Genomic DNA, 26,378 nt, shown 5'->3' with positions numbered 1-26,378 from the left:
TGTAGTCAATGGCCAACAGGTGAAAATCCCATCCTCTGATCCTCTAAGCTAGGCACAGCTTCTAGTAACTTCAATTAGAAGGCTCTAGATAGGGAAAAGCCGTTGAAAGCCAGGACTCAATTAGTCCCAACAGAGGTGTGAGATAATTTTTTTTCGATGCAGATGTATGTCACTGAACACATATCACTGTTAAGTATGTATGCGTGAAAAGGAGACCTGGATCAACTTGGGACAAGTAAGGACTGAAGGCTTCCTTTAGGAGAAATCTGCACTCCACTGAAGGAACTGAGCAAGACACATGTATGAATATCTGCAGAATAAGCCACAGGGCCAGGAACAACCAATGTCAGAGAACCTCAGGTGAGAAGATTATGAGAGTGGACCGGATAGTAAGGACAAAAGTGAGAGTTGGACCTCTGTTACAGGAGCAAAGTAGGTAGGTGATGTTTGAAAAGGCACTGCAGAAAATAGACAAGGTGTTGTTTCACTTAAGGAAACCACCAGACAGTATTCAGTAGAGTAGTGAGATCTAGCACCATTGTATGAGTGACACTTTGAAAAGCTGTCTGTTTAAGAAACTGAACAGTGGTGGAACCCTACCTTTCGGGGCTCAGCCCAGTGGTGTTGGCTACATCTATCCATTGCAGTGCTGTGTTTCTTTTGTGATTATATTTTACCGATTTATCAACTTAATCTTACATTTCCTTCATGTCTGGAGCCAATTTCCTCCTAGGATTATTGCAGGAACCATCACCCTGGGGAGTCTGCAGAGAACCCCACATCCCTAATTGTGTTAGGAATCGTTCTATTGACAGAGCCTACCCCACACCCAAATTGGCTGTTAATGGAGAGCTATTTGTTAGCGGAACCCATCCCACATTCCAAACTATCTAAAGAACTAGGTGTGTCAACTCATGACTTCCTGGCCTAGGTGACCTGACCGAAGGTAACCTCCTGGCTATGTGACCAACATGGACCATGTGACCAACGTGAACCATGCGGCAAGAGCCCAGGCCCCTGTGCCCACCCCCAACTCCTTACCCTATGTAAGCTGTACCCCATCTCTAATAAACGGAGGCTTTGACAAGAACCCCCCTCGCTTAGCCTCATTCCTCTCTCCTAGGTCATATCTTCCAGATAGTGCCTCTCCGGGACCCTGGAATAACTGAACTGCCAGGCAGGTTACTAACCCTAGACTAAGTAACCCCCCAAAGGCAATCAACAGTGGCGCCCAAACAGGGACTCGGACCACGTGACCAACGTGAACCACGCGGCAAGAGCCCAGGCCCCTGTGCCCATCCCCCAACTCCTTACCCTATATAAGCTGTACCCCATCTCTAATAAACGGATGCTCTGACAAACCTAGCATGGCCTCCTTCCTCTCTCTCAGCTCATATCTTCCAGACAGTGTCTCTCCGGGACCCTGGAATAACTGAACTGTAGGGTGGGTTACAACCTCTAGACTGAGTAGCCCACTCAAAGGCAATCAATGCCTTCACATTAAAGGAAAAATCAGAGTATCATTTTGTAGAAATTACAAAAGCTTATAAAGGTTTAGAAGACCTGCTATCATGTGATTTCCTCGAAATGCCATTCAAGTCCATGGCTGTGAAAACACTTATACTGGAACCTTAGGGACATAATTATCTAATGACTTCTTATAAGAAGGGACATTAATGACTACCCATGAATAATGCTGTTTATCCTCTTTCATTTCCATTTTACAAAATGAAATATGCAACTTTGACAATGTTGCATGGGCCTCAGTCTTTTTAAAGTTGTATAAATTTCAATATGTCCAGGGTGATCAAGTTTCCCCCATCTCTTTTGGGATCCTCAAAAGCTAATGTGTCTCATAATCCACTCCTTTGATATCTCTATTTTATAGATTGCTATCTTTGGAATCCTTTGAATAACCAAGGGCCTACTTAATTGTCCTACTTGATTGCCTTCTTTTTGGTTTATTTATACTCTTAAGATTGTTCATGTGTATGTGCATGTGTCTCTTTTAGTGTACATCTTGTGTGTAGGGATGTGCTTGCACAGGCCAGAGTGACTGTCAGGTCCTCTGCATCTGGAGCCACAGGTGATTGTGAGCTACCAGATATGGGTGCTGACCTCAAGTCCTCTGCAGGAAGAGACTCCATTAGAAAGGATTCTCATTGTGACTATTTTTCCATTACTAGAAATCACAGAGTCATTATGATTATGTTATAACTCTGTATTTACCTTTGCACACACACAAATGTGTGTTAAAGTCTGGCTTTGGAAATTTCTTTGGCCACTCATTGTACTTCCATAGAAGTCACTTTTTAACCTTTAAAACATAGGCTTTTGTTAGATATTTATAATATCAGCAACTAGTAATTAAATGATGGTAAAATTAGAGGCTATTATCAACTTCAATATTTCAGTATAGTTTTATCTAAAGACTTAGCTTATTTAGTGCTGGAGAGATGGCTCATGGTTAAGAGTTTATGCTTCTCATTATGTGTACCAGAGTTTGGTTACTAGCACCCAAACCAACTAGCATAAACACATTTGTAATTATGGCTACATGGAAATCTGACAGCTCTGGCTTCTGAGGGCACTTTCACAGATACACTTAGCCCTCATATGCATACTCATGAGTGCATAATTTAAAATAATAAAAATGCAAATTTAAAGATTTTTTTTTATTTTCAATTATGTATATATCTGTGTCTTGTGGCTCTGTGCACAAGAGTGCAGGTTGGGCAGAGACCAGAAGAGGGCAACAGATCCTCCTGGGACCCACCAATATTGGTCTTTTGAAAAAGCAGCAGATAGTCTTAACTATTGAGCCATCTCTTTATTCCTTTGTTCTTCTTTATATTTCCTCAACAATATCATAAGTCTTGTGCAATAATCAAAATAACAATGGCTAAATATTATTGCCAATTTTTCAGATGTCACAAGAATCAGCACTAGCTGGGTTAATCCAAACAATAACAATAATATTTTACTTATATCCTAAAATGTCATCTTCTAAAAACAGACATGAATATCTCTCATCCCGCAAGCCTCTTCTTTAACATTATCTTATGGTCCTTCCATTGAGAGTTGAGGTCTGGATGAACTGCACTGAAATTTTGGCAGGTTTATGAGTACAGTGAGAAAGCCACGTGACTTCTGAAGTTAGCTCAAAAAAGGCAAAACAGATGGTTCCTGTGGTCTTGGAGTTCTTCTGATCAGAACTCCGCCACAGGAAGGCTCATGTGGAGAGGAAGCAAAAGTCAATCTCAATGTGCCAGTCTTGTAAGTAATCTTAGAAGTGGGGCTTTTCAGCCACAGAGAGATGTCAGCAGCGGATGCTGGAATGAAAATAGAGCAGCAATCTCTCCTAAGCTCTGCATAAATTGAAAAGTTAGCACACTGATAAATTATTCTTTTAAATCACCATTATTTGGGACAGTTTGTTATGGAACAATAAATAACAGATCAATGTACAGATAACTTGCAGGATAGTAATGTGGACACCGCGACAGAAAACGGTTAATTAGTTCCCACCTTACATGACTAATAACCTAGTAATTAAAATACCAGAAAACATAGATGTTTTTTTGTCTCCAGAGTTACAGATCTTTTAGTGCCTTCTTTTCTCCTCAATATCTCTATACCATTTAACTTTGTTTTGTTTGTAATTAAATTGTTACCATGTTTTAGTTTTTTGCAAGAATGATGAAAATCGTTCTTGGTTTTCTAGACTTTTCTTTTTGAAAGCTGAGTAAAATCAGAGTGCAAAGACCAACCTCAACTACTTACTCTGTGGAAACTTTGGTGGGTTGTCATTGACATCAGTCAGAGTGATCGTCACTTTGGTTGTCCCTGAGAGCCCGCCCATGTGTCCACCCATGTCCTTGGCCTGGATCACCACATGGTACTCCTCCTTGGCTTCTCTGTCCATATTGGGAAGGGCTGTTCTGATGATACCTGCCAGGTTAGCAATACAAAATTACAGATCTTCATTCATGACAAAATTTCAACAAGGAAAATACTTTAGATTCTGGGTAGTTAAGATACATAAATGAATCTGTTTGCTCAAAGAAAAGTCAGTTTAACATGACAATTATAACGGAAAGTAGTCATGTCCAAAGCATGTATGTATTTTCAAGCAAATAATAATAATGCTTACATAATGTTAATTAGTTTTGTTTTTCATTATGCATGCAAGGAGCAATCTCTTCCTGAACACGGAAATAACAAATGCCTATTTATTATATGTCTCTCCATATCTGAATCTACTCTTCTGGACTTCTAGCAAAAGCCTTCAGGAAACTAGTCCTACATGAAATTATTAGAAACATTTCTACAATCCATGCACAATTTAAAGAGGAATCATAAATTTTATTCAATACATTAAAATCCTAATATCAATTTTAATAAGTAAACTGATGAGTTAGAAGATGAACAAAGCTTGCACCTGTCACTGACAAACATAATAAATTAATGGTTTAATTATTTATGACCCCTGTACATTGAAACATGATTTCCATGAAAACTATGCTTACTGACATCTCTAGGGATCACATGGAAGTGTTTATACTCAGTGAATAAGGTAGTATTTTTAGCATAAATGTAAAGAACAAAGAGAAATTGTTGGTCTTTGTTGTGCTATCCCAAGCCCCAGTGTTAGCATGTGTCTTTGCAATAGCCTCCTGAGACCTCATTTTCTTCATTTGTTAGATGGTTTTGTAGGTTTTCATTCAGTAGTTACTACCCTTGCTTCCTCAAGCAAAGATTGGAGTATTTAGCATCTCCAAAAGTCCAAATGAATCCCTTATTTATCCTCTACTGAAAGACTAATGGCAAATGACTTTATGAAATCATAAACTCTAACTCCTCAAGTTGCTGTTTAGAACAAGGTGGTAAAAGGAAATTAATGCATATATAGGCAGGAACTAATCAAGCAAATTTTTTAAAACGTACCAAATTAGAAAACAATATGTAAAAGCTGAAAATTATATGAGAAACTCTTCCAAAAATACAGAACATACTGTGGAGAAAGAAAATGTCCTTGTTATAATACTGTGGAAGAGCAATTTTGTTGAATTATAGTGTTTACTCTTGTGGAGAATCACATTTGTTATAAATGAAGTGCAACATAAGTTTGAGTTTGTATTGTATACTGGTTCACTTTGTTGGTTTACTCTTTATTTTGTATCATCTATTGGGAACCTATTGCACAAAAAGAGAGATTGGAAATGTGCTGAATCTTCCTGCAACAAGAACATTAACCATTACAACTGACACTATTGAGTTTACCCAGAGGTCTTCCAAGGATGCTTTGAAAGCTAACTTCTTTGAATCAGCGTTGGGGTTCTTTTCATAAATTCACAGTTTAAGACACTTCCAACTCACAAGATGAATTATTAAATATTTATTATTATGAGCTAAGGCACTAATAATTGGGCTTTGCTTCATTCAGTCATATGCCCAACACGTACATAAGCGTTTTGGCCCTCATGCGATCCCCCAGAATGTCCCTTATATTTCTCTCAACTTTAAGAAATTTTCAAGCCAAAGCAATGAAGTGAAAAGGCATGGACTCCTTACTTAAAATGTGTCCTGACTCACAATGACAATGCAATCCACTCTACCTGTCTGGGCCTCCACTGAGAAGTAAGGTTGTCCTTCAAGAATACTGTACACTAACTTGGCACTATTTCCATAAGTGGGGTCGTCTGCATCGGAGGCTGTCACTTGGATTACTGATGTTCCTAAAAAAAGAAACAAAGCAATTAGCAGCACCCGCTAAACTCTTCAAATTGCATTAGTGTTTACAGGGTTTAATTTAATATTAAGTCCTGAAGAGAGGCTCAGAATTAGTTAATATGATATTAATTTCCTACAGCCCAAGAGCAAAACACTCCCCTTTCTTCTTCCTTTTTTTCTCATTCTCCTCTTCCTTTTCTTTTAATTATCATCATTTAAAACTAAACTTTCTATAACCACAGTGCCTCCTGTCTGGGTGGATAGTTAAAATAATAATGTAAACATAATTGTCAAACATTTTTAGAACTATGTGATAGAAATATTCAGTGTATCAGATAATTAAATAAAAATCTCAGGGAGTCTAATAAATATAATTAACAATTAATTGTTTTCATGAAAGGACAGAGTGCACTCTCCCATCTGTAACAACAAATACATCATTTTATTGTTGTTTTGCCTATAATAAAGTTACTTCTAATGCTAAATTGTAATTAATTTATGGATATAAATATTATATGGAATGCTGTGCCTTACTGACTCGAAAATTGCATTTTCTCATCTTTGTTGGGTCTGGTAGCTATGCAATAGAAACCATCAGTGAACAGTCAATGAGATCTAAAAGACAATTCCTAGGTCAGAAGAAAGGGAAATCAGGTATAATAGGAAGATGGTATCTTTTTTTTTTTTTCTTTAAAAGCTCCATTGTCACAGTAGAAATTGGGGCAATAGCATGTTGAGGTTCAGAGAAGAGAGAGAGAAGATGGGAAGACAGAAGAAGCAATTATCCAGTTTATCTCTGCCAAGAAGTGTTTGTACTAAATTCCATGTGATGTGCCAACATTCCTCCGCTAGACATTTTTGCATCTTTTTTACTTGGGGGAGATTTGGTATGAGAGATACGACATTTTGAAATCTCTTTCAAAATTATTTACGGTCAGAGTCAGGAGTCTAATCCAGATCTAGCAATAGTAAAACCCAAGTTCCTTCTCTGATTCTGTCAGCAGAAGCAGGGTTCCTCCTGTCAGGGTACAGAACCCCTATATACAGCTTAAAGAAAGCCATCCCCTACTTCACAGGGTTTACTGTGACTTCCATGAGAAATACAAGAAAAATATCAATCTTCCAAATTCTCTTTTCAAAATCAGTTTTTTTATACCACTGTCATTTTTGAACTATTCCTAACAAGCCAAGAAATATTCTCGAAAATGGAGATTAACATAAAAATGTCATGGCATGCCCAAAGAAGTTACTATTTATTTATTTATTATTATTAATAAAAAAGTTGCTTTTATGATTTCATTTAACTCTATAATTTTCTAAGTAATTGTCAACTTTTTCTACTTTATATAATTACTTAACCATCATTGTAAACATGAACCTCATTGTATCGTTGACTAGTTGACAAAATGATAATTTATGAAGGTATACAAAGGAGCCAGGATCACATATTCATCTGACAACAAAGACAATAGTCTTCATGTGGTATAGTAGAAAATCTGGGCACTGTCCAAGACACAAAGTGTCCCCTGAAGAGAACTATAAGTCCAATGGGTTATCAGTTTGGATGCCTAGCTAGCCCCACTTCCTCAAGTCTGCTTCTCCTTAGAATTTGCATGTGAGGGTAGAATAAACAGCAGACAGGACAAGAAAAGGTGATGGGTGATGGGAAGGAGGGAAGAGATGAAGGAGCACAATAGGATCCGCACAGAGACTGGAAGAACCTTAAACTTCCGACGTTACAGCTGACTCTCTTGAGTAAGCTAATCCTCATATTTAGTGCTTGTTATTCTCATTTGTAAAGTGAAAAATAAAAATCCCTGATTGTCTTTAGATTCACTCAAGCTCAACAGATCAGACTGCCTCAAAACATAACAATGCTGATAATAATGCACATTCTGGAAATTCAAGTGAAAGTGATACCTGAGAGCAACTTATTGAAGAAACAATCAGAATTCCATCTTTGAGAAAAGCAGTGTGTCTTTTAAGTGTATTGCATGAGATGACGCATGCTGCATGAACTAAGTAGCACAACGACCTTGGTTAAATTGGTCAAACTGTTTCTCCTTTTGTTTCTCATTTATTCGTGGGTAACTAGATCCATTGCTTTGCAAAGTTTAATCATGGCCAAGTTAAACAAGATAGGGTACAGACCCAATCAGTTAACGCAAATCCCACAAGCAGCAAACACTGTCATTGCTGTTACTTAATGGACATCAATATGCCCTAGTGACTGGATGCATTTTATCAATACTCTTTGAAGATGGGAAATCGTTACTCCCATTCTAAAAGGAAGAAACGAGATTAAGTGATGCCACATGACTTAGTTGACACTCTGAGTCAGGATTTGCTAAACTAAATCATATTCTTCCTCCATTGACTCTTAATATCTCTTGACTTTACAACCTCCAAGTCTATTATGAACATTTGAAAATCCAAGTTTCTGTATCTATATCTGCTTCATGTACTCTCTTTTTCTTGGGCACTTTCCCTTCTGTTTGTTTCTTTGGTCCTATTCTGATGCATTAGATTTGTTGTATCTTTCTATGTTTTCTTCAATCAATATCCCTTAGCAGTTTGTTTTCTACTGAGAGACGGAAAGTGGGAGGCTCCAAATGGGAGGAAAAGCGGGAATGAACTAGGAGGAGTAGAGGAAGAAGAAACCATAATCAGGATATATTATGCAAGAAAGATAGCTATTTTTAATAAAAGAAAAATCCGATTAAATAATTTTTCCTTGTTAAGATGCAACGAAGATTCAACACAGGCTCTGGCTCTGAGCTGGGAGGACAGGAACCAGCCTGTACCTGCAAAGACACCAGCTAGAAGGGAGCAAGTGACCCCAACTCACATACCCACATTGGACCTCTCGGGCACATTGGCATGATAGGTTTCATGCAGAAACTCCGGAGGGTTGTCATTAATGTCCTGGACCTTGACAATAAATTCTGATGGTGGTTCCAGTGGCCTGTTGGTGTCCCTGTCCACCGCCTGAGCCATCAGTGTGTACTGGGCTCTCTCTTCTCGGTCCAGTGTCTTCGTGGCATGAATGTTCCCTGATTTGTCATCAATCACAAAAATGGTTCCGGCTCCTTCACCTGAGAGAATGTATTTAATGTTCCCATCACCAGAGTCAATATCAGAATGAAGCTAGAGAAAGAGAAAACAGGACTTGTAATTTCATAAGGAACACAATAAAAATTCACAGGCTGATTGCTACATCAGGCACATATATGTGCACATACATACACTCATACATATATCATGAGAGCAAGTCATTTTCACCATCATTTTCTGAATGTCAAAATCCAGTCTTAGATAATTACCATGACCAAGGACATCAAGTTAGGTAATGATGAGGCTAAAATATGAGTAAATATTTAATTCTGAAATTTAATGTACTTACTCTCTCTTCTTTTGTGTATATATGCATACATACAAAATATATATGCACACATTTTGAAAGAAATACATGCATATACTTTGAGCAGATGTACCATGGATTTATGGAGTATCTTTCTCTCAAATTTTACTCCTGTTCCTTCATTTTCTTTCACTAGAAATCACATTTTTTGCCAGTTCTCTTATGAGCTATTTATTCAAGTCTATACATATATAAGCTGATCTCCACAAATTCATAAGTGTTCCTGGCTTAATTTCACATAATACTGGGCCACAGATTACATGCTATTCTTGTGGTTTCCTCTAACTGCAACTTCTGTAACTCATTCACCATAAAGATTCAAAAAATTTCCTCATGACATTCCACTTGATATTACTGTCATTTCTTCCAGAGATCCTCCTCAAAAGATGTATATTGTCCAGGTTTTTGCGACTACAGGCAACTCAGCTAATCAGACTTCTATAGATCATCTGCCTAATAGTCAGGGTCTACCATCTGGGTCTCTTATCTTCTTAGAAGAGTCTCCTATGACCACAAAGGATGGTGTAACAGGAGGGTAGACATGTAGCCCTCAAACCCTTGAAATAACCTCCAATATGGTTGGATTTTTCACATTTTCCAGAGAGCCTAGAGACAATTTTTATACTGGCATGTCAAGAATCTACTGTTATGATAGTCATCTTTGCTACCAGCTCTGCTCAATTCTGTTCTGTGATTCAGAGCAGACCTCACTAATTTTCTCACAGCAATAAACTCTTTCTATTCCCTTTAAATCCGCATGATTTATGAGTTCCTTTGCCTTCATTATCTCCTCTTGTAGAAAAATATGTTACTTTACATTGTCATATAGTATTAGAAAAATAGCAAAGAGATTTTAAAAAGCTGTTTCACATAGAATTTCAGCAAAAAAGTTAGCATTCACAACAACAGAAACTATTACTAATTATCATTTAATATTAATTGATTTAATTTGAATACTAATATCACTTTCTTATTTCAGCAGAATTTCTATTATTATTATCAAACTATGTCTTACACAGCTTGCATGGGGTTCACAAAAGAAAAACAAAACTAAGCTGAGTATACTACATTTTAAAATGTTTGTGCCATTTTAATTTCCCAAAAGATATCTAATTTATTTGCAGTGTTCTAGTGAAATAGCAAACATTTCAGCTCAGAAGTGAACACGAGACCACTTAGGTTGTGGACTCCACAGCTTCTGGAGCAGGGAGAGCAAACAAAGTTTACTTCAGAACTTGTTAATCAAAACAACCCACCATTTTAATGGAATGTGACTGATGTATTTCATAAGAGGTTGACTATCTGAAGTTATTTGATGGACTTTAGTGGGCAAGTAGAATTGCCCAACCTTCATGCTGTATTCTTCAAGGTCTGTGCTCCCCTTCGCTACCTCTCTACGATTGTTCTTTTCTTTTTATTCCTCTGCTTTACAAATATCAAAAGTTAGAGGTTCAGCCCCATGAATGAGGAACAAATAAATAAATATGAATGTCATACCACTGAAAGTTTCTCGGGGTCTCCATGCATTACATAAGAAAAAGAGATGAATTTTATAATTAGACAAATACCTGAAATTTTGGCGTGCATTCTGTTTGTCATGTTTCTACTTTGTCTCCACGCTCTCTAACACTTAAAAGTCTGCTAAGTCTTCACTAGTTTTACTCTCTCACAAAGATAATCTATTATACTGACAATACTATTTATTAGGTTCCACACAAAAGCGGTTTGGGAACACAGCAAGAGCTATCAAGGGTCCAGTTGCCGAGGCACGCACAGCCAGTTCCTGACGCCCAAGACTGATGACTTCTCTCTTTGCACAGAGCAGCATGACACAGGCTGAATTTCTGACATGAAAACTGTAGGTCTTTTTGCTTTGCCAAATTCTACCTTTTCAGGGAATTTTAAAGCATTCAACCTTGAATGTCACCATTCAAAGGTTGTTAGAAAGAGTCAACTATTCCTCCTACTTAAGGGAGATCCATCTCAACACTATTTCAAAAGGAAAAGAAAAGATTTCCCAGATCCAGCTGCTCATCACACACACACACACACACACACACACACAAACACACACACACACATACACACACATGCTCTATCTAACCAAGACTCCTTTTATGAGCCTAAATTTTCAAGATCAGACAGGACTTGATGCCAGGTTTTCCTTTCCCTTATTTTTTGCTGTGCTTCTCCCTTGTAATATAACATTTGCTAGATCCAAAGAGAAGAAAACTCATCTGACTCACTAAGTCCTGTCTTCTCTGCAAATTTCAAGCCTCAACACATGCTGCCCCACACTAAGACAGCGACTAAGCACAGGTCATTTTCCCAGAGCAATTCCTACCCAGTTTTACACATTGTTCAAGCTATTTTGCCCGGCCTTTCTGGGCTGTATTTTTCATTTCTCATCCTGTAGACTAGCACCACACATCAGCCTAGGAAGCCTGCTTGTCAGTTATTTCCCTGTATTTCCATTTTATCAAGATTATCTCTTTGCATTTTCCACTTTATGTATACATGAATAAAATTATTTAGTATATTTCTAAAGACCATATTCCCACTTCTAAATTATGTTGAGATTATCATGCACTTTCACGGAGTCTAAAAATCAGACTGCCGTTTTCATACAAAAGGACAAGTAAGACAACTTCATTGGCATCCTTGGTGTTCAGAGGTGTGTTTCTCTATCATCTGTGCTTACATTTCTTCCTCTATGTTGAACCAATTCTACATAACTTTCAGGCCAGAAGTTACTAGGTACTTGCCTCTATTTTTCATGAGTGTTAAGAACATAAATTCATAATGATTAAATTGAATTTTATGATGCTTCTCATTCTACCTTGAGTTTTTCTTTCTTCTTTAATTGAATGCATGGATGACTCCATTCCCTCGATTATTTGAGGTCAGTTATTGCTTTCACCTGATTTATCCTCTGCCTATCACCTCTTCTCCACACAGTGCAGATTCAATTTGTGTATGTGAAAATGTCTGTCTCCTAATAACTTATGTCAGTATCATCTAAAAGAGCCACATATTGTATCTTAATAAGTAGTAGAAGGTCAGTTTGACAAATGTAGTTTGGACTCTCTACATTTATATTTTTGATGGAGTGGCACAGCAAATGCACAAGCTAAGGAGAAGGACAAATCTAGCTGTTGTGTAACCATACCCGGAGGCAATGAGGATAAAATCACTCCTACTGTAATGGCACACACTCATTCATATCCTTGTGTTTGGGTTTAGTGCCGAGACCTGAGGGTTCAAAGGTAATCAAATCCCTTACACAAAGTAGAATGAAATCTGATTAAAGAGATGGGCTGAGGTAAAACAGGGAAGAAAGTTACGATGAAAGGACACAGGGAGACATGAGAACATTCAAATGGGGTCAGGCAAGTTGGGGTTAGGATACAATCAAAGAAATTTCTCCATGCTGAAGAATGGCTCGGTAAATTAAGGCAGTATTGCTTTCAACAGACTACAAAGCAATTTTTACAAATTGAGTTCTTATTCTGTAAGAAGTGAATATCAGAACCATTCTCAATGTGGTTAAGTCTATGAATAAGGGGAAAATGCTGAAAGGATATTTATACAATATGGTTAATTTTTTTTTAGTGGTAGCCAGTTGTTAGTGCTTTCTAACTTGGCTTTTGTTAGATTGTTTTTGGTTTATTATGTCTCGCTTTTGTCTGGTTGCCTATTTTTTTATTTTTGCTTAGCATTTATCTTGGCGATGTCCTACTGATCTGATAATAAACACGTAAAGATACATCAATATCGAATGCAAATAACCTTACCCTGCCCACAAGCACAGGGTCAGGCCCAGTGTACTCTTCTATCACAAAGAACTGGTTCCAGACCCAGCCTCTCTTGGAGCGCTGCAGCACCTGGCCCTCTTTGCCCTTCTCATGGTGTCCATGGAATGGGGGCCGCAGGTGGTTTCGTCGCTCCAGGGCCAACGCCTGGCTGTGGTATAGCATGCTCAGGCACACCAGGGCAGCTTGTAAACAGTAGTTCTCCTTCATTTTTGGTTATGTGGTAGGCACAGGAGAATGCAGCTATCACTCCTTACACCACCAGAGTGGCAGTCTTTCAGACGGCGGCCTCCCAGATGTGTCAAGTGGACCTCCTCTGGAATGGAGTATCTTCACTCGCTGAGGACATCACGTCAGGGCTGCCCACTTCCCCAGTCAGCTTCTGCAAGCAGAGAGATATTGGGTTAGCTGCAGCCTTCATCATTTCATTCCCAGTTAGCAAACATGTTGGCATGAATATCAGTTTATCCCCTGTCAGCTCTGGGAAAGCTGACTGCTTTCTCTGAACCCAGCTAGCTCACTTAGGAAATGAAGGTAAGAATAGCAAATTGTGGACAGGCAAGGAAAATTAAATATGTTTTGTTTCTCGAGACAGGGTTTCTCTGTAGCTTTGGAGTCTGTCTTGGAACTAACTCTGTAGACCAGGTTGGCCTCAAAATCACAGAGATCTGCCTGCCTCTGCCTCCTGAGTGCTGGGATTAAATGTGTGCACCACCCATGCCCAGCAATATATTTTTAAATAAAAAAAAAAGTTTGAGTCTCTACCAGGGGCCATGCTGATACCCAGAACCCCAGGTAAGACCCCACCCACAGACCTCCATCATTCCTCAGTGGCTGCCCAACTTTCCCCAACTGACCCCCTCCCTTCATCACCATATCCTGCCCACGACTTCATGTAGAAACACAAAAAAGTCAGGATAGTCAAAGCAGCCTGTACAATAAAAGAACGTCTGGAGGTATCACCATCCATTTTCAAACTGTACTACAGAGATATTGTAAAACTAGAAAAACCCTCATGGCATTGGGGATGAAACTGAATCAAAGACCCAGACAAATCTACACACCTACGGACACCAGTTTCTTGATTAAAAAACATAAAGACTGAAATACACAAGGAAAAAGAAAAGCATCATCAACCAAAGGTGCTAGTCTAATTGGATGTCAGCATACAGAAGAATGCAAATAGATCAATATCTATTGTCTTCTATAAAACTCAATTCCAAATGAATCAAAGACCTCAAAAAAAAAAAAACAGATACACTGAACCTGATAGAACAGGAAGGGGGAAGTAGCCTTGGACACATTGGCACAGGAGACTACTTCATGAACAGAACACCAATAACAAAGACCCTAAGAACCACAACCAATAAATGTAGCCGTATGAAACTGAAAAGCTCCTGTAAAGTAAAGGACACTGTCAACAGGCTAAAACAGCAGCCTACAGAATAGAAAAAGATTTTCACCAATTTACATCTGACAGAGGACTAATATCCAAACTATATAAAGAACTCAAAAAGTTGGTTGTCAAAACACAACTGATTAAATTTAAAAGTGGTGTACAGATCTAAAGAGAACTCTCAATAGAGGAATCTCAAATGGATAAGAAACACTTAAAGAAATGTTTAAGATCCTAGCCCTTGGAGAAATGCAAACCAAAATTAATTTGAGATTCCATCTTTAACCTTTCAGAATTGCTAAGATCAAAAACACGAGTAAAAGTTCATAGTGGTGTGCATGTGGAGCAAGAAGACCACTCCTCCATTGCTGCTGGGACTGCAAACTTTGGAAATCAGCATGTGGTTTTTCAGATTATTGGGACTCAATCTACCTCAAGACCCAACAATGTCACTTCTGGGTATATACCCAAAGGATGCTCCATCCTATCACAAAGACACATGTGCAACTATGTTCATAGCAGCTTTATTAATAACAGCCAGAAACTAAAAATAACCTGTAGGTCCCTCAACCAAAGAATAGATAAAGAAAATGTACATTTTTTACAGTGGAGTAATACTCAGGTGTTGAAAAAAATAACATCAAGAAATTTGCAAGCAAGTGGATAGAACTAGGAAAAAGATCATCCTGAATGAACTTAAAGAAAGACAAACAGTATGTACTCACTTATAAGTGGATATTTGTAGTAAGGTAAATGAAGATCATGCTACAATTCACAGACTCAGAGAAGCTGCATAACAAGTAGGTCTCCAGTGGGGACATATTAATCTCCCAAGGTAGGGAAAACCGAATAGAAATCTCTGGTGAACTAGGGTCGAGTAGAGACAGAACAGGAGGGATGGAGTAGGGTTAGGGGAAGATAATACTGGGAGAGACAACTGGAATTGGGGTGGGTATTTCAGGGGTAAGGTAGAAACCCAGTGCAGTAGAAACTCCCTGGATTCTATGAGGGTGACCCTATAAAACCCTTAGTTATGGAGATAAAGACACCGAACTGGCAATCTTCTGTAACCAGGTAAGGCTTCCACTGGAGGGATCAGGACACCAACCTAGCCACAAAACCTTTAACCTAAAATCTGTCCTGCTTGCAAGGCATATTGGGGTAAGGGTGGCGCAGAACTTGTGGAAATGACCAACCAATGACTGGTCCAGCTTGAGACTCATGCCACCAGAGGTAGTGCATGCCTGACACTGCCTGGAGAGCCAGGGACCAGGTTTTGGATAATCCAAAACCTAAGATAGAACCAAGCATGACTGGCCAGAAAAACAAAATCAATGAAATGATTCCAAATACTCTGCTATACTAGTAGACCAGAACCTAGCCTGACAGTCATGAGAGAGGCTTCATTCATCCCCTGATGGGAGCAGCTTCTGACACCCACTTAGGCAGAGCCCAGGGAATCCTGCGGTAGAGTGGGATGAAGGACTGTAGGAGCCAGAGGGATTAAGGACAACACAACAGAATCAACTAAACACAGCTCATAGTATCTTATAGAGACTGGACTGACTATCTGGGAGCCTGCATGGTTCTGAGACTGGTTCTCTGCATATATGATATGGTTATAGAACTTGGTGTTCTTGTGGGATTCCTAACTAACTATGAGAGAAGGGGCTGTCTCTGACTCTTTTATATGCTTTTGTGACCCTTCTCTTCATACTGGGTTGCCTTGGACTAACTTAGTATGAGGTGATGTACCTAGTCTTAGTGTAACTTGATATGCCATGTTGGGTTGATATCCCAGGGAGGGGAGTCCTACCCTTTTCTTGGGGGAAGCAGAGGAGGAATGGAGCTGGGGAAATAGAAGGGGAGGTGGGGACTGGGAGGAGGATAGGGAGGGGAAACTGCATTTAGGATGTAATATATAAGAAAAGAATAAATTTAAAAAAAAGTTTGAGGCTAGCTTAATCTAATCTGAGCTCCATAGTAAATTCCAGGCCAGCCCTACCTAGCAAGATGCTATAATTAAAACAAAAAGTATTTAAAAGGTCAAGCCTTTATTGAGCATTGTGGATCAATTAATTAAAGTTATAGCGATCAATTAACACTACAATGTCAACTAATAGGTCAATTCTCATTCACTCACAGGGGGAATCTATAAAAGCTATAGAAGTCAATTAAGGCTACAGCATCAATTTGCTTTTTTTATGGTCTGAAATCTCCCTCATCAGCTCAGCGTTCTCTCTTGCTGGACAGTTTTATATAAGATGCTTTCCAACTTCACTCCAATCACAAGACGAAAAATTGAACAAGAAACCTGTAACAGGACCTATCATCAAACCAAAACACAACCATCACGCTACTATTCATCAGCAGTAAGAAGAAGCCATTGGCAAAGTTTTCCTTCCAATTCCTTGTATATATCTGACCTACAATCTCTCATTTCAAGACTTCTTTTTTTTTTTTGAGTTGGAGTACTATGGTATGAGAAATAACTTCCTATTTATGTAACATTCATGCTTAATCCCCTTTCTTAAAACTCGTGCTTCCTTATATAAAATTATCTGCTCTTTCTTGATGGCATCCAGAGCATAGGTTTAAGATAGCTCTCATACACACATACATTCTCTATTACTCCACTGCCCAGGGACAAACGCTGAGTAGGACCTGAGATTCTTCCTCTTTTCCCATAGTAACAAGATGCAAGCCTGTCACTGTTTATTGCTCATGGCGAAGACAAAAGGAGACTAGTGAGGTACTCCAAAAGGAAAGAAAAAATAAGTGTTTCAGGGGACAATGTAGCCATTTGGCTTAGTCATCTAGGATATAAGTGGGCTGGTAGGACACCTTTTCACAGAGTAAATCCTGTTTCCCTTGGTAGACTTTGACTTGGCCTATCCAAGCTTTTGGTTTCTTTGTCATATGCCAAGACAATAACTAAAAAGGCTGAAGACACAAAGTTAAAGGTTTCTGCCATGAGCCACATAAAACTGTACAATAGTACTGCTCTAGTTTCTTCTCAAAGAATAGGAGTTGAAGCCTTTAGCATTTGTTGTTTTGCATTGTATGCATCAGAATGCATAAAATTCTTCAGGTAAATATATTGTTTTTTAACTCTTTCATCCTTTTTTCTGTGTGTGTTTGTGTGTGTGTTTTGCAATGGTGCATATGAGTTCTGATGCTCACAAAGGCCAGAAGCCTTCAGTTCCCCTGAAGCTAGGGCTCTGGCTGGCTGTGAGCTGCTGTAAATGAGTACTGGTAACCCAACTAAGGTCCTCTGCAAGAATGGCAAGTGCTCCTAACCACGGAACCATCTCCCCAGCCCCAACACTCATCATTTTAATAATCCACTGAATGCTGCTTAGAGCGAGCCCAGGGCACTACATGGGAAAGCACAGAAAATTCTATCAGCAGGAAGGAGATCTTAAAGTGAGGCAATAAGAAGCAGCAGTGAGAACACCGGGGAACAACTGCAGAAACAAGGTTCCAATACTAATTTGTCCTTGAACCACTTCAGTTCCCCTCCGTAAGGCTTTGCCTTCCAATTGGTGAAATGAAAGTCTTGAATGAAATTGTCTATCAGTGGCTTCCCTCTTCTTGTAAATGGTTAGGGTGTTCATGAAAGATTATGGAAGGTGTTTCTTCTGATTCAGATTCTGCATCCTTAACAGGCTGGTAGCCTCTTAATAATCGAGGTCATATTTACTACACATGTCTCAGAACTAAGCTCAAAGAGGGCATCCATAACAGCTCAATGCACGAGTTCAAGCGGACACTTGAACTTCAGACTTACTGCCGCCCATGTGGAGATTCTAGAAAGAGAAAGGAGAGAACACATGGTGCAAGGTCCCTGCCCGTTTTGTACCATGCCAAGTATTAAGTGTTCATTCACGAGGTGATAAATTATTCCGGCATATAAACTGTGAAGTGTATTTGAAAAAAAAGGTTTAATTAAAGTTGATATTTCTGCACCTCCTTTTTTTTTTTGGCTGCCATTTTGCTGTAAAGCACAATTATTTCTGACACCAAAGTGCTGAAACTACATGACAACTTTTCCACTTTATAAAAAAATAAAAGTCTAGTTTCATGCTAATGAGTAAGAGGTTTGATGTGACCAATAAACAATTGGCCTTACTGTTTTTATAAAGGGATAGTATTATAAATTCTCAGTTGGAAACAATAGCAAAACTAATCTGTTAAAAGTAACTAATTGGTCTCATAATTTTTAATCATTCATATGACCAAATACAATGGACTAGTTTCCTTGATAATTAATTCTTAAATTATATGAGGTGGATTTTAAGTCATTAACTCACTTTAGAATAAAAATCTATTGAACAAATTATTTTTTCATTAGCCATCTTTCTAAAAAATCACAATTATTAAGTCACCTATTGATTAACATGTTAATCCTATTAATGGGACTATGAATAATCTGTTTTAAAGGATATGAACATTGAGGTCCAGACAAATTAAGCACAAATTGTACTCCTGTAGGGTTATGATGATAGCCAGACTAAGATTTGAACCCAGCCCTTCAATGTCTATATTGAACAAGTGAACCTTCTCTTCCTTTTTTTTTTTGTTTTTCAAGTGATTTTAAAAATGAAAAAAATAATCTAGGACTTATCAGAATGCAAGATGTAAGTTCACATGGACTGGAATCGACTGTATGGTAAAAACAATACTATGATAAACAAATTATCTAGCACTTGTTAATGTTATCAGTCTAAACCTAGAAGGACTTTTCAAGAGTTAACTAAGCACAAGAACCTTACAAATGACAATAGTACTGTAATCTCCATTACATATGCATGTGAACTAGAATACACAAAGATGAAGTCATTTTTCTAAGGTTTCAGAGACTGTCAAAGGGAAAGAAAGGATTGGAACCTGAGGGATGATGATTCTCAGAAGAGTCGATGTGGATTCCTCCCCTTACCTGACTCAGCATCTCTTAAGAGAATATCTAAAACCAAACCCAGAAAGATCCTTCCATATCTTCAAAATTACCCCATCATGAGAATAATTTAGGATTAGGGATCCTGGAGTACATAGACTATAATAATAATAATAATAATAATAATAATAATAATAATAATAATAAAGAATTAGTCGAACTGGAAATTAAAAGAGAAAGCACTTCATAAAAGTTGCCGTAAGTAAAAATGGACACGAGGTAATATATTATCACCACCAAGTCTTACAATGCAGTGTGACTAACCTTTCTTTCTTTATCCTTAAATTTCTATCTCAAAAATTAAAGACAGACTTTAAATTTTGTATTTAGGGAGTTTGGTTTATCTAATTCTGGGATTTTTCTAAGAATGATCTGGAGCATCTCAGGAACGGATTGATGAATACAGTAGAAACATAGCACGAAACTCACACAAAAATTAATGGGAAGCTGCATTCCTAGCGAGACCTTGACATGGGTAATAATTAGGGAAATATATCAATGCTCTAATTAGTATTAATAATGACCCTCAAAGGCAGTTCTGGAGCAATCTTTCCACTAAAGTACTTTCCAGCAGCTGGCCAGGATGTATAAGCTTTGGGGTTCCACTAACACACATAAGAAGACTTTATTTTATGATGGGAGCACATTGCTTAGAGGGAAAAATAAATGTTGTTGAAAGTCACAGGAGTAATAACATGACAGGAAAATGGATTTGCAAAATCGCCAGTTCTAAGTGGAAGGCTCACCCCTCTATCTGGAGAGCAGATAGTCCGTCATAAGTGACTGCGCCTTGAGCATAAAACACTCCCGCTGTGCCTGCTTTTGTCTCCATAAAAGAAAATGACATATAAGGGTGTTTAAGTATATTTGGACTCCTGCTGGAAATTGTTATCGGGTAGAGAATGAAAGACAAAACGCTTAGCAAAAAGCAAGCAAATTTGGTTTTCAGCCTTCTCCTCCCCCACAGAGCTGGAGGGATCAGACACACTGACCCATTCTTTTTATTTCTAGCTAGCTAATTTACAGATAAAGACAGGTTATCATTACGCTAAGAATATTATCAAGGTTCCCACTAGAGCTCGAAATCCTACTTTTGTATCTGCAATGTTCCCTTGTGGGTGAGCACAGGGACTCTGGTCTCTCCTTCAACAAACACAGCTTTGTAACCAATCGAATTCTATTATGCAAATTAATTCAAGAATATTTTATTCCCTGCTCAGATCTCATCACTCAGTGCAGAGCTGGTCTTTCCTTTCAAATCAAATCACAGGAATTATGCCTTGTCTGTGAAAATCATAAAGAAGGGAGTGAGAAGTATTACAAGAATTGTTGAAACATAATTCTCTATCTCAGATTTCCACATGTGCAGTAAGGTCTAAGTTTGGAATAACCACTTCTTTTTAGCTGCAAAGCATACAGTGGACGCTATAAAAAAAAATCATGATATACATGATATACAGGAGTCATTGTCCAATGCCAAAATCAAATATCAAGTCAACAACAATGAAGACGTTTTCTAAACTTGAATGAAATTTCTATCAAGGCTCAAAGATAAGTCTCACTCTTTCCTTCCAGATCATAACGAACTACGAAAGCACAGTTTTGGAAGCAGGAATGGCATTTGATAACCTGTAATTTATTCAAATCGTGGCCTGAAATCTGGTTAGATTCCTTACAGATTCCATGAAATTAAGTAGAAGTAGTGGAAGCAGCTTCATCCTTCTAAACCATCTAGTTTTAGTAATACTGGACAGTGGGGGAAGCCTTGCTATACAGCATTCCATCGCATCTTCAGCATAACGTGATATATCTTACTTTGGGGGTCTCATGGTCATGAGGTTTCTTGGGAAGTTAAGCTAAGACCTCATGTCTCCCAATAATTCAATCACACTTTAGCAGTAAGATGATTGCGTTCAATGTCTCCAAAGAACGTGGATTACTCATGCTCCATCTGACTCTTAAGACAGCCGTTCTCAGTGTAGTAATTTCTAAATGTTAGTCATTAATATAAATAAATTACACCAACGCATACAGGAAGCAACACTGTGAGCAGTTGCCTGCTCCGACTGTGAATAAGGGCAACCTACTAATGTGTGGAAAGAAGTGGATTTCACATTCAACTTTTCTTTGGCGCAAAGTGACAATGATAAGCACATACTTAGCTTAATGTCTTGCCATCTGTGACATGAAAGGCGTAGGTGCAAACTTCCCTCTTTATCTCCAATAGCAAATTTGTAGAATGTGATCTTTGCTTATCCCTTCGTTCATTCAGGATAGGGCCTTGAAAGTACCCACTCAGCAGTATATTTCTGATCCTTATATTTTTTTCAAATAGTCTAGTCTATGGTCTAAGTAGTAAATGAAAGATCAGCACAGACAACGCTATACACAAAGCACAGAGGAATCAGCAACTGCTATCAGCTTTCCAACCTCTCGGAGGAATGTTGCAGAAGTGGAACTTGGATTCCTCAGGTGTGGCAAACCTGAGCATAACGTCAGGTGTCAGAAGGAGCGAGACACTACAGCTGAGTTACGACTCCTGGGCCGTGTGAATCAGCGCCAGCGGATCTTCAGGCCAGCATATTAAAAACGGTAAACATTGTCAGACCAGTTACAACAGGGGAAAGCAAGGTTTCAAAAAAAAAAAAAAAAGAAAGAAAGAAAGAAAGAAAGAAATGATTTGACAAGAGTGCTGTGCTTGTCACTCATCATCTGGTAAACACAAAATGCAGTCTGTGAAGGCAAGGGGGACCTTTGCTCCCCATTGCTTGTATGCAAACCATGATCTCGTACCAAAGAAATAACAAAGAAAATTAACAACAGAATATAATCTGGAAGCCCTGATGCAGTAGAGTACCTATGCCAAAAGATTCCAAGACCTCATCTCTGTGTGTGAACAGAAACAAGGACCCAGCACAGGCATAGTTGAGCATAAGGACTAACAAGTGGGAGATGATTAAGATAAGGCAGACCAGCAATAGCTACAGAAACTGTAACTGAAGTCACATAGGTAAATTTGAATTTTTAATTATCCATCAGATAATTGTAACATGTATAATTGTAGTATGTATGGATAATTATTTTAATTATCCACGAAATAATTGCACTATGTATTCAAAATGTAAACAATAAACTATTTTATTTGGTTTCTGCTTAGTTTCGCTGTTTTGTTTTGGGGTTGGTGTGTATTTCATATTTAAGCCACAGGTGAGAGGAGTTATATTTTAAGAACTGAGTAGCCACAAGTACAAGGAAACACTTGCTAGAATAAGGTATGTAAATGAAAGACTTCCTGGTGTTGAGAATACGCCAAGTAAGAACCAGAAACATAAGGCTGTGCTAATAGGTAGAGAAGTTTTCTAAAAAACATTCAGATGGCCTCTGGAACTCACATATCCAAGAAAAGGCACTAAGGAAGTAGAAGGGGGAGGATGTGGAAGCCTCAGTAGAAGGACTGGACTGGGAGCAAGAACACAGGATTTTAAACTCTTTGATCTTGTAAAACCACTACACTTCCCCAAGTTATTCAGGGAGTAAGTATCACAAATGTAAACTTCTGTGTTTCAGGTTGGGAGATTTTGTTACATTGTTAACTTCTGGAACTTAAGAATCAGATGATAAGCGAGAGACTTTCAACTATTAACTTTTTTCCCCCCATTTCGTTAGACAAGAGAAGATACTGATATAGAGGTGATAGGTAACATTTAATACTAGATTAAGTGAACAAAACCTGGACTCCCCACTTTGTGAGGAAAGAAAGAGAAAATATCAGGAGATGAAACACAGTTTTCATAGCATAGATGTCTCCTGCCTTAAATGTAGTTTTCTGTTTGTTTATGTCATTTCTATGGAAACAAGAAACTTGGATTCATAAAGAGAAATCTACCCCTAAGTAACCTAAGAATGCTCCTCTCACTCCTTTCAGGGGCAAAAGAAACAAGAGATATGAATCTACATATTCTCCTTGATACTCGCGGTCCTGCACCAGTCCAACAGTTGGTTTTCTGATAGAGAAACAATGAGAGGAATGATTGTGTGAAACTGGGCTTCATCGCTTAAGAGGACTTGGTGAAGTCTTGCAAATTGACCACTACAACCAGAGAAGGGAGTTCCTGAAGTCACCAGTGTCCGGAACCAGAACTTCTGTCAGGGAAGTACATTCCGTGACCCTACCCACTGAGATCACAGGCATAGTTCCAGCTGAACCAGTGTGTGGATGGCCTTAAAGAGCAAGGAATGTAGTCAAGCTGTTTCCAATTACCAAAGGCCTGATTTTCACCAGAGTGTGGGTGGGCTGTTTCAGAGGTCTCTTTCTTAATGTTCCGGTCTGGACCACCCCATAGTGCTCCGAGCAGTCTAAATAAACCCTGAGACATACGTAAATGGCTCTTTTATATGCCCACATATATTACAAAAGAGGTCTCACCCATTTGTTATAAGAAAGTTTCATAAATATCTCATTGTTGTTTCAACAAATCCAACCTTTAAAACCCATTTTCTTCCAGTAAATTAATGCCGTTTATCAGGAAAAATATGGGATAATTTTTTAAGTCATGACAGAAGAAAAGCAATGGGATGCAGCAAAACTCACCAGCGCTTCCTATGTTTATAGAGTATTTGCTGAAATGTGAGCATAGCACAGGACAGACAGGACTTTCAGAGTCAATGTCAAGAGTTTTTAGTGGGTCTTCAAAGGTATGGTCATTTAATTACATTTTCTATGTTCCCAGGTTAATACCACTGAAAATTACTGATATGAATTTTGACTTGCCTAGAAGAATAATCTATTGTTCTAAATAAATTTCTGGCAAAAAAATAATGTGCATGCCTTTTTTTTAATGTATTACTGCAATAACTATTGCAAAGGAACATTCTTCCTTACTTTTCCCCTGGGTAGAAGTGGCAATTTTCTTTCCTTTGGATCACACTTTCCATTAATATATTCAAATTGGATATTTCAACAGATTTCTGGCCCCACAAAAACATGTAGGGTACATTACATTTTTCATAAAGTTAGGTGATGACCAGCTCCTCATTGTATTCCTTCATACTTATACAAAGCACAATAGAACAAACCAGTTTTGACCAGTTTTGCTTTCATGGAACTGAATATCTAGGCATTTTACTCTCAACCCTGACTGAACACTAGAATTGTCTGAGTAATCAATGAAATTCCTTACCATAGCCTAAGTCAAACAAAAAATAAATTAAATCCAGAATATAGTATTTTTGAAGATGCAAGGCAAGGGGACTTCATTGTCTCTAGATCTTGAATTTTAATCTAAGCCTTAGTATTATGTCTTAATATACTAGTTCCATTTAAATCAGTGTTCAGTCATTTTATATAGGTACTAAGTCCCTGCAAACAGTCTTATTAGTCGATCTTTGTCTTAGATGTGAAAATTACCCTCTGAAACAGGTAAAGTTTGTTTGGTGGATGAAGGTACACAAACAAAGCTTTATTAGGCCACTAAGATACGCCACTAACTCACTGTCATGTCCCCAAACACCAGTCTTTATGTATGTGAAATAGAGGGCTTTGTTGCTTGGGGGACTCACCAAAGCGAATCATCAGAAAAAGCTAGGTAGGAAAGGCTCCAATATGTGGGGATGCCTGAGCTCTCTCTGCACATTCCTCAGAGTGTGGAAGGCTAGATTCAATAAAATTTCTTATTGAAAACCATCTCTGCTTTATTATAAAAAATATAAAGGAAAGCGAAAGCATTTGTGATATCTTGATACCTAGTGGGTTCCGTGTCTCAGCAGGTTAAGAAATTTCTGCTTCAGTGCCCATAATCTCCTGGCATAAGCAGGAGGCCTCCACTCCGGAGAGGGTAGCAGCCCTGACAACTGACAACTCACTTGCCTCCAGCCAGCCTGTTTTCTCAGATGAAGAGCAAGATGAAAGTTGTCTGACCTCCCTCGCTCTCTGGTTAATTTCACATTCGAGTAAGGTAATGGGTGAAGAAGCTTTTATAAAAGCATAATGTGGGTTATGTAGGTGTGAACGCGGGTAAAAAGAGCTGACAGCTGTGACACCTTGGACATCTTCAGCTAATTTTAGAGGCCTTGACTTCTAATCTTCAGCAATTTGGATTGTGGATAAATGTAAATTATCTGTTATTCTTCCAGGACAGATGTGTGTTTTTCATTTTTCTCCAATAAAAATATAAAATCGAGATACTGCATAGAGGTCCCTATTATAGCTACACACTTCCTTTCTCTTTGTCCCAGAATCCATGGATACTACTGGGCTCCCATCAGAGGACTAGGATGCTGACCTCAGTTCCTCCTGGCGAGATGTTGTGTGGTGGCCACAGGGTGGAGGTATGATTCCAATAGGAAAGCTGTCACATGTGAGTCACAGGCTCTACGGAGACCCAAATCACAAGGCTCTCTGCAGAAAATCTGGACCATTCAAGATTTCCGTGATATGAGATAAGAATGAAGCTATCACGGGAAGAAGCAAAGCTGATGGGAAGTTGACGAAAGGTATCTTGTCCAGAGCGCTGTGTGTGTGTGTGTGTGTGTGTGTGTGTGTGTGTGCAGGTGCATGTGTGTGTTCCTTCTTTATAATACTTCTGTTTTAATTGTTGTTTTATTTTTTATCTAACACAAAACATTTTAATAAATATAATATAAACGTTATGCAACATTTACCTTCTACCTGTCTCCTTCCCCCACCCCAGGTCTTTTTCATGCAAATTCCCACAGAATATTCACTGTCCAGACTCAACTATTTTTTTTAAGAAAGGACCATTGTATAACAACACTGTGAATCTGCTTTCTTTTTCTTTAACCTACACCCAGAAGTTTATTAGAAAATACATCATCTTCCCCAACTTTACATGAAAAGTGTAGAAGTTTTATAAGAGCATTGATTTGTATAAATGTTTGATACCTTTTTTTAAAATATTTTTACTTATTATGTATACAGTATTCTGTCTTCATATATTCCTACTCGCCAGAGAGGGTACCAGATCTCATTACATATGGTTGTGAGCCACCATGTGGTTGCTGGGAATTGAACTCAGGACCTCAGGAAGAGCAGTCAGTGCC

At 38.4% G+C, this 26,378-nt stretch overlaps 1 protein-coding gene across 2 annotated transcripts in view; it reads right to left on the bottom strand.

Annotated features, from left to right (window-relative positions):
• The window catches only part of Cdh11 (cadherin 11), a 152,999-nt gene that overhangs the window by 34,882 nt on the left and 91,739 nt on the right, over positions 1 to 26,378 (bottom strand). For both annotated transcript variants that reach the window (XM_041650143.1, XM_041650145.1), the window contains 4 exons: positions 12,949 to 13,348; positions 8,586 to 8,880; positions 5,619 to 5,738; positions 3,784 to 3,951 (listed from right to left, as the gene is read on the bottom strand). In XM_041650143.1, the coding sequence (XP_041506077.1) occupies positions 3,784 to 3,951; positions 5,619 to 5,738; positions 8,586 to 8,880; positions 12,949 to 13,176 (811 nt within the window). In that variant the 5' untranslated portion in view covers positions 13,177 to 13,348. The remainder of the gene's footprint in view (positions 1 to 3,783; positions 3,952 to 5,618; positions 5,739 to 8,585; positions 8,881 to 12,948; positions 13,349 to 26,378) is intronic.

Source organism: Microtus oregoni, unplaced genomic scaffold (genome assembly GCF_018167655.1).
Source record: "Microtus oregoni isolate MIOR12 unplaced genomic scaffold, Mior012 000004F_ref0000308, whole genome shotgun sequence".
Lineage (NCBI taxonomy): Eukaryota > Metazoa > Chordata > Mammalia > Rodentia > Cricetidae > Microtus > Microtus oregoni.
Note: the sequence above shows the minus strand (reverse complement) of the source record. Positions and strands in the feature narration are given on the sequence as shown.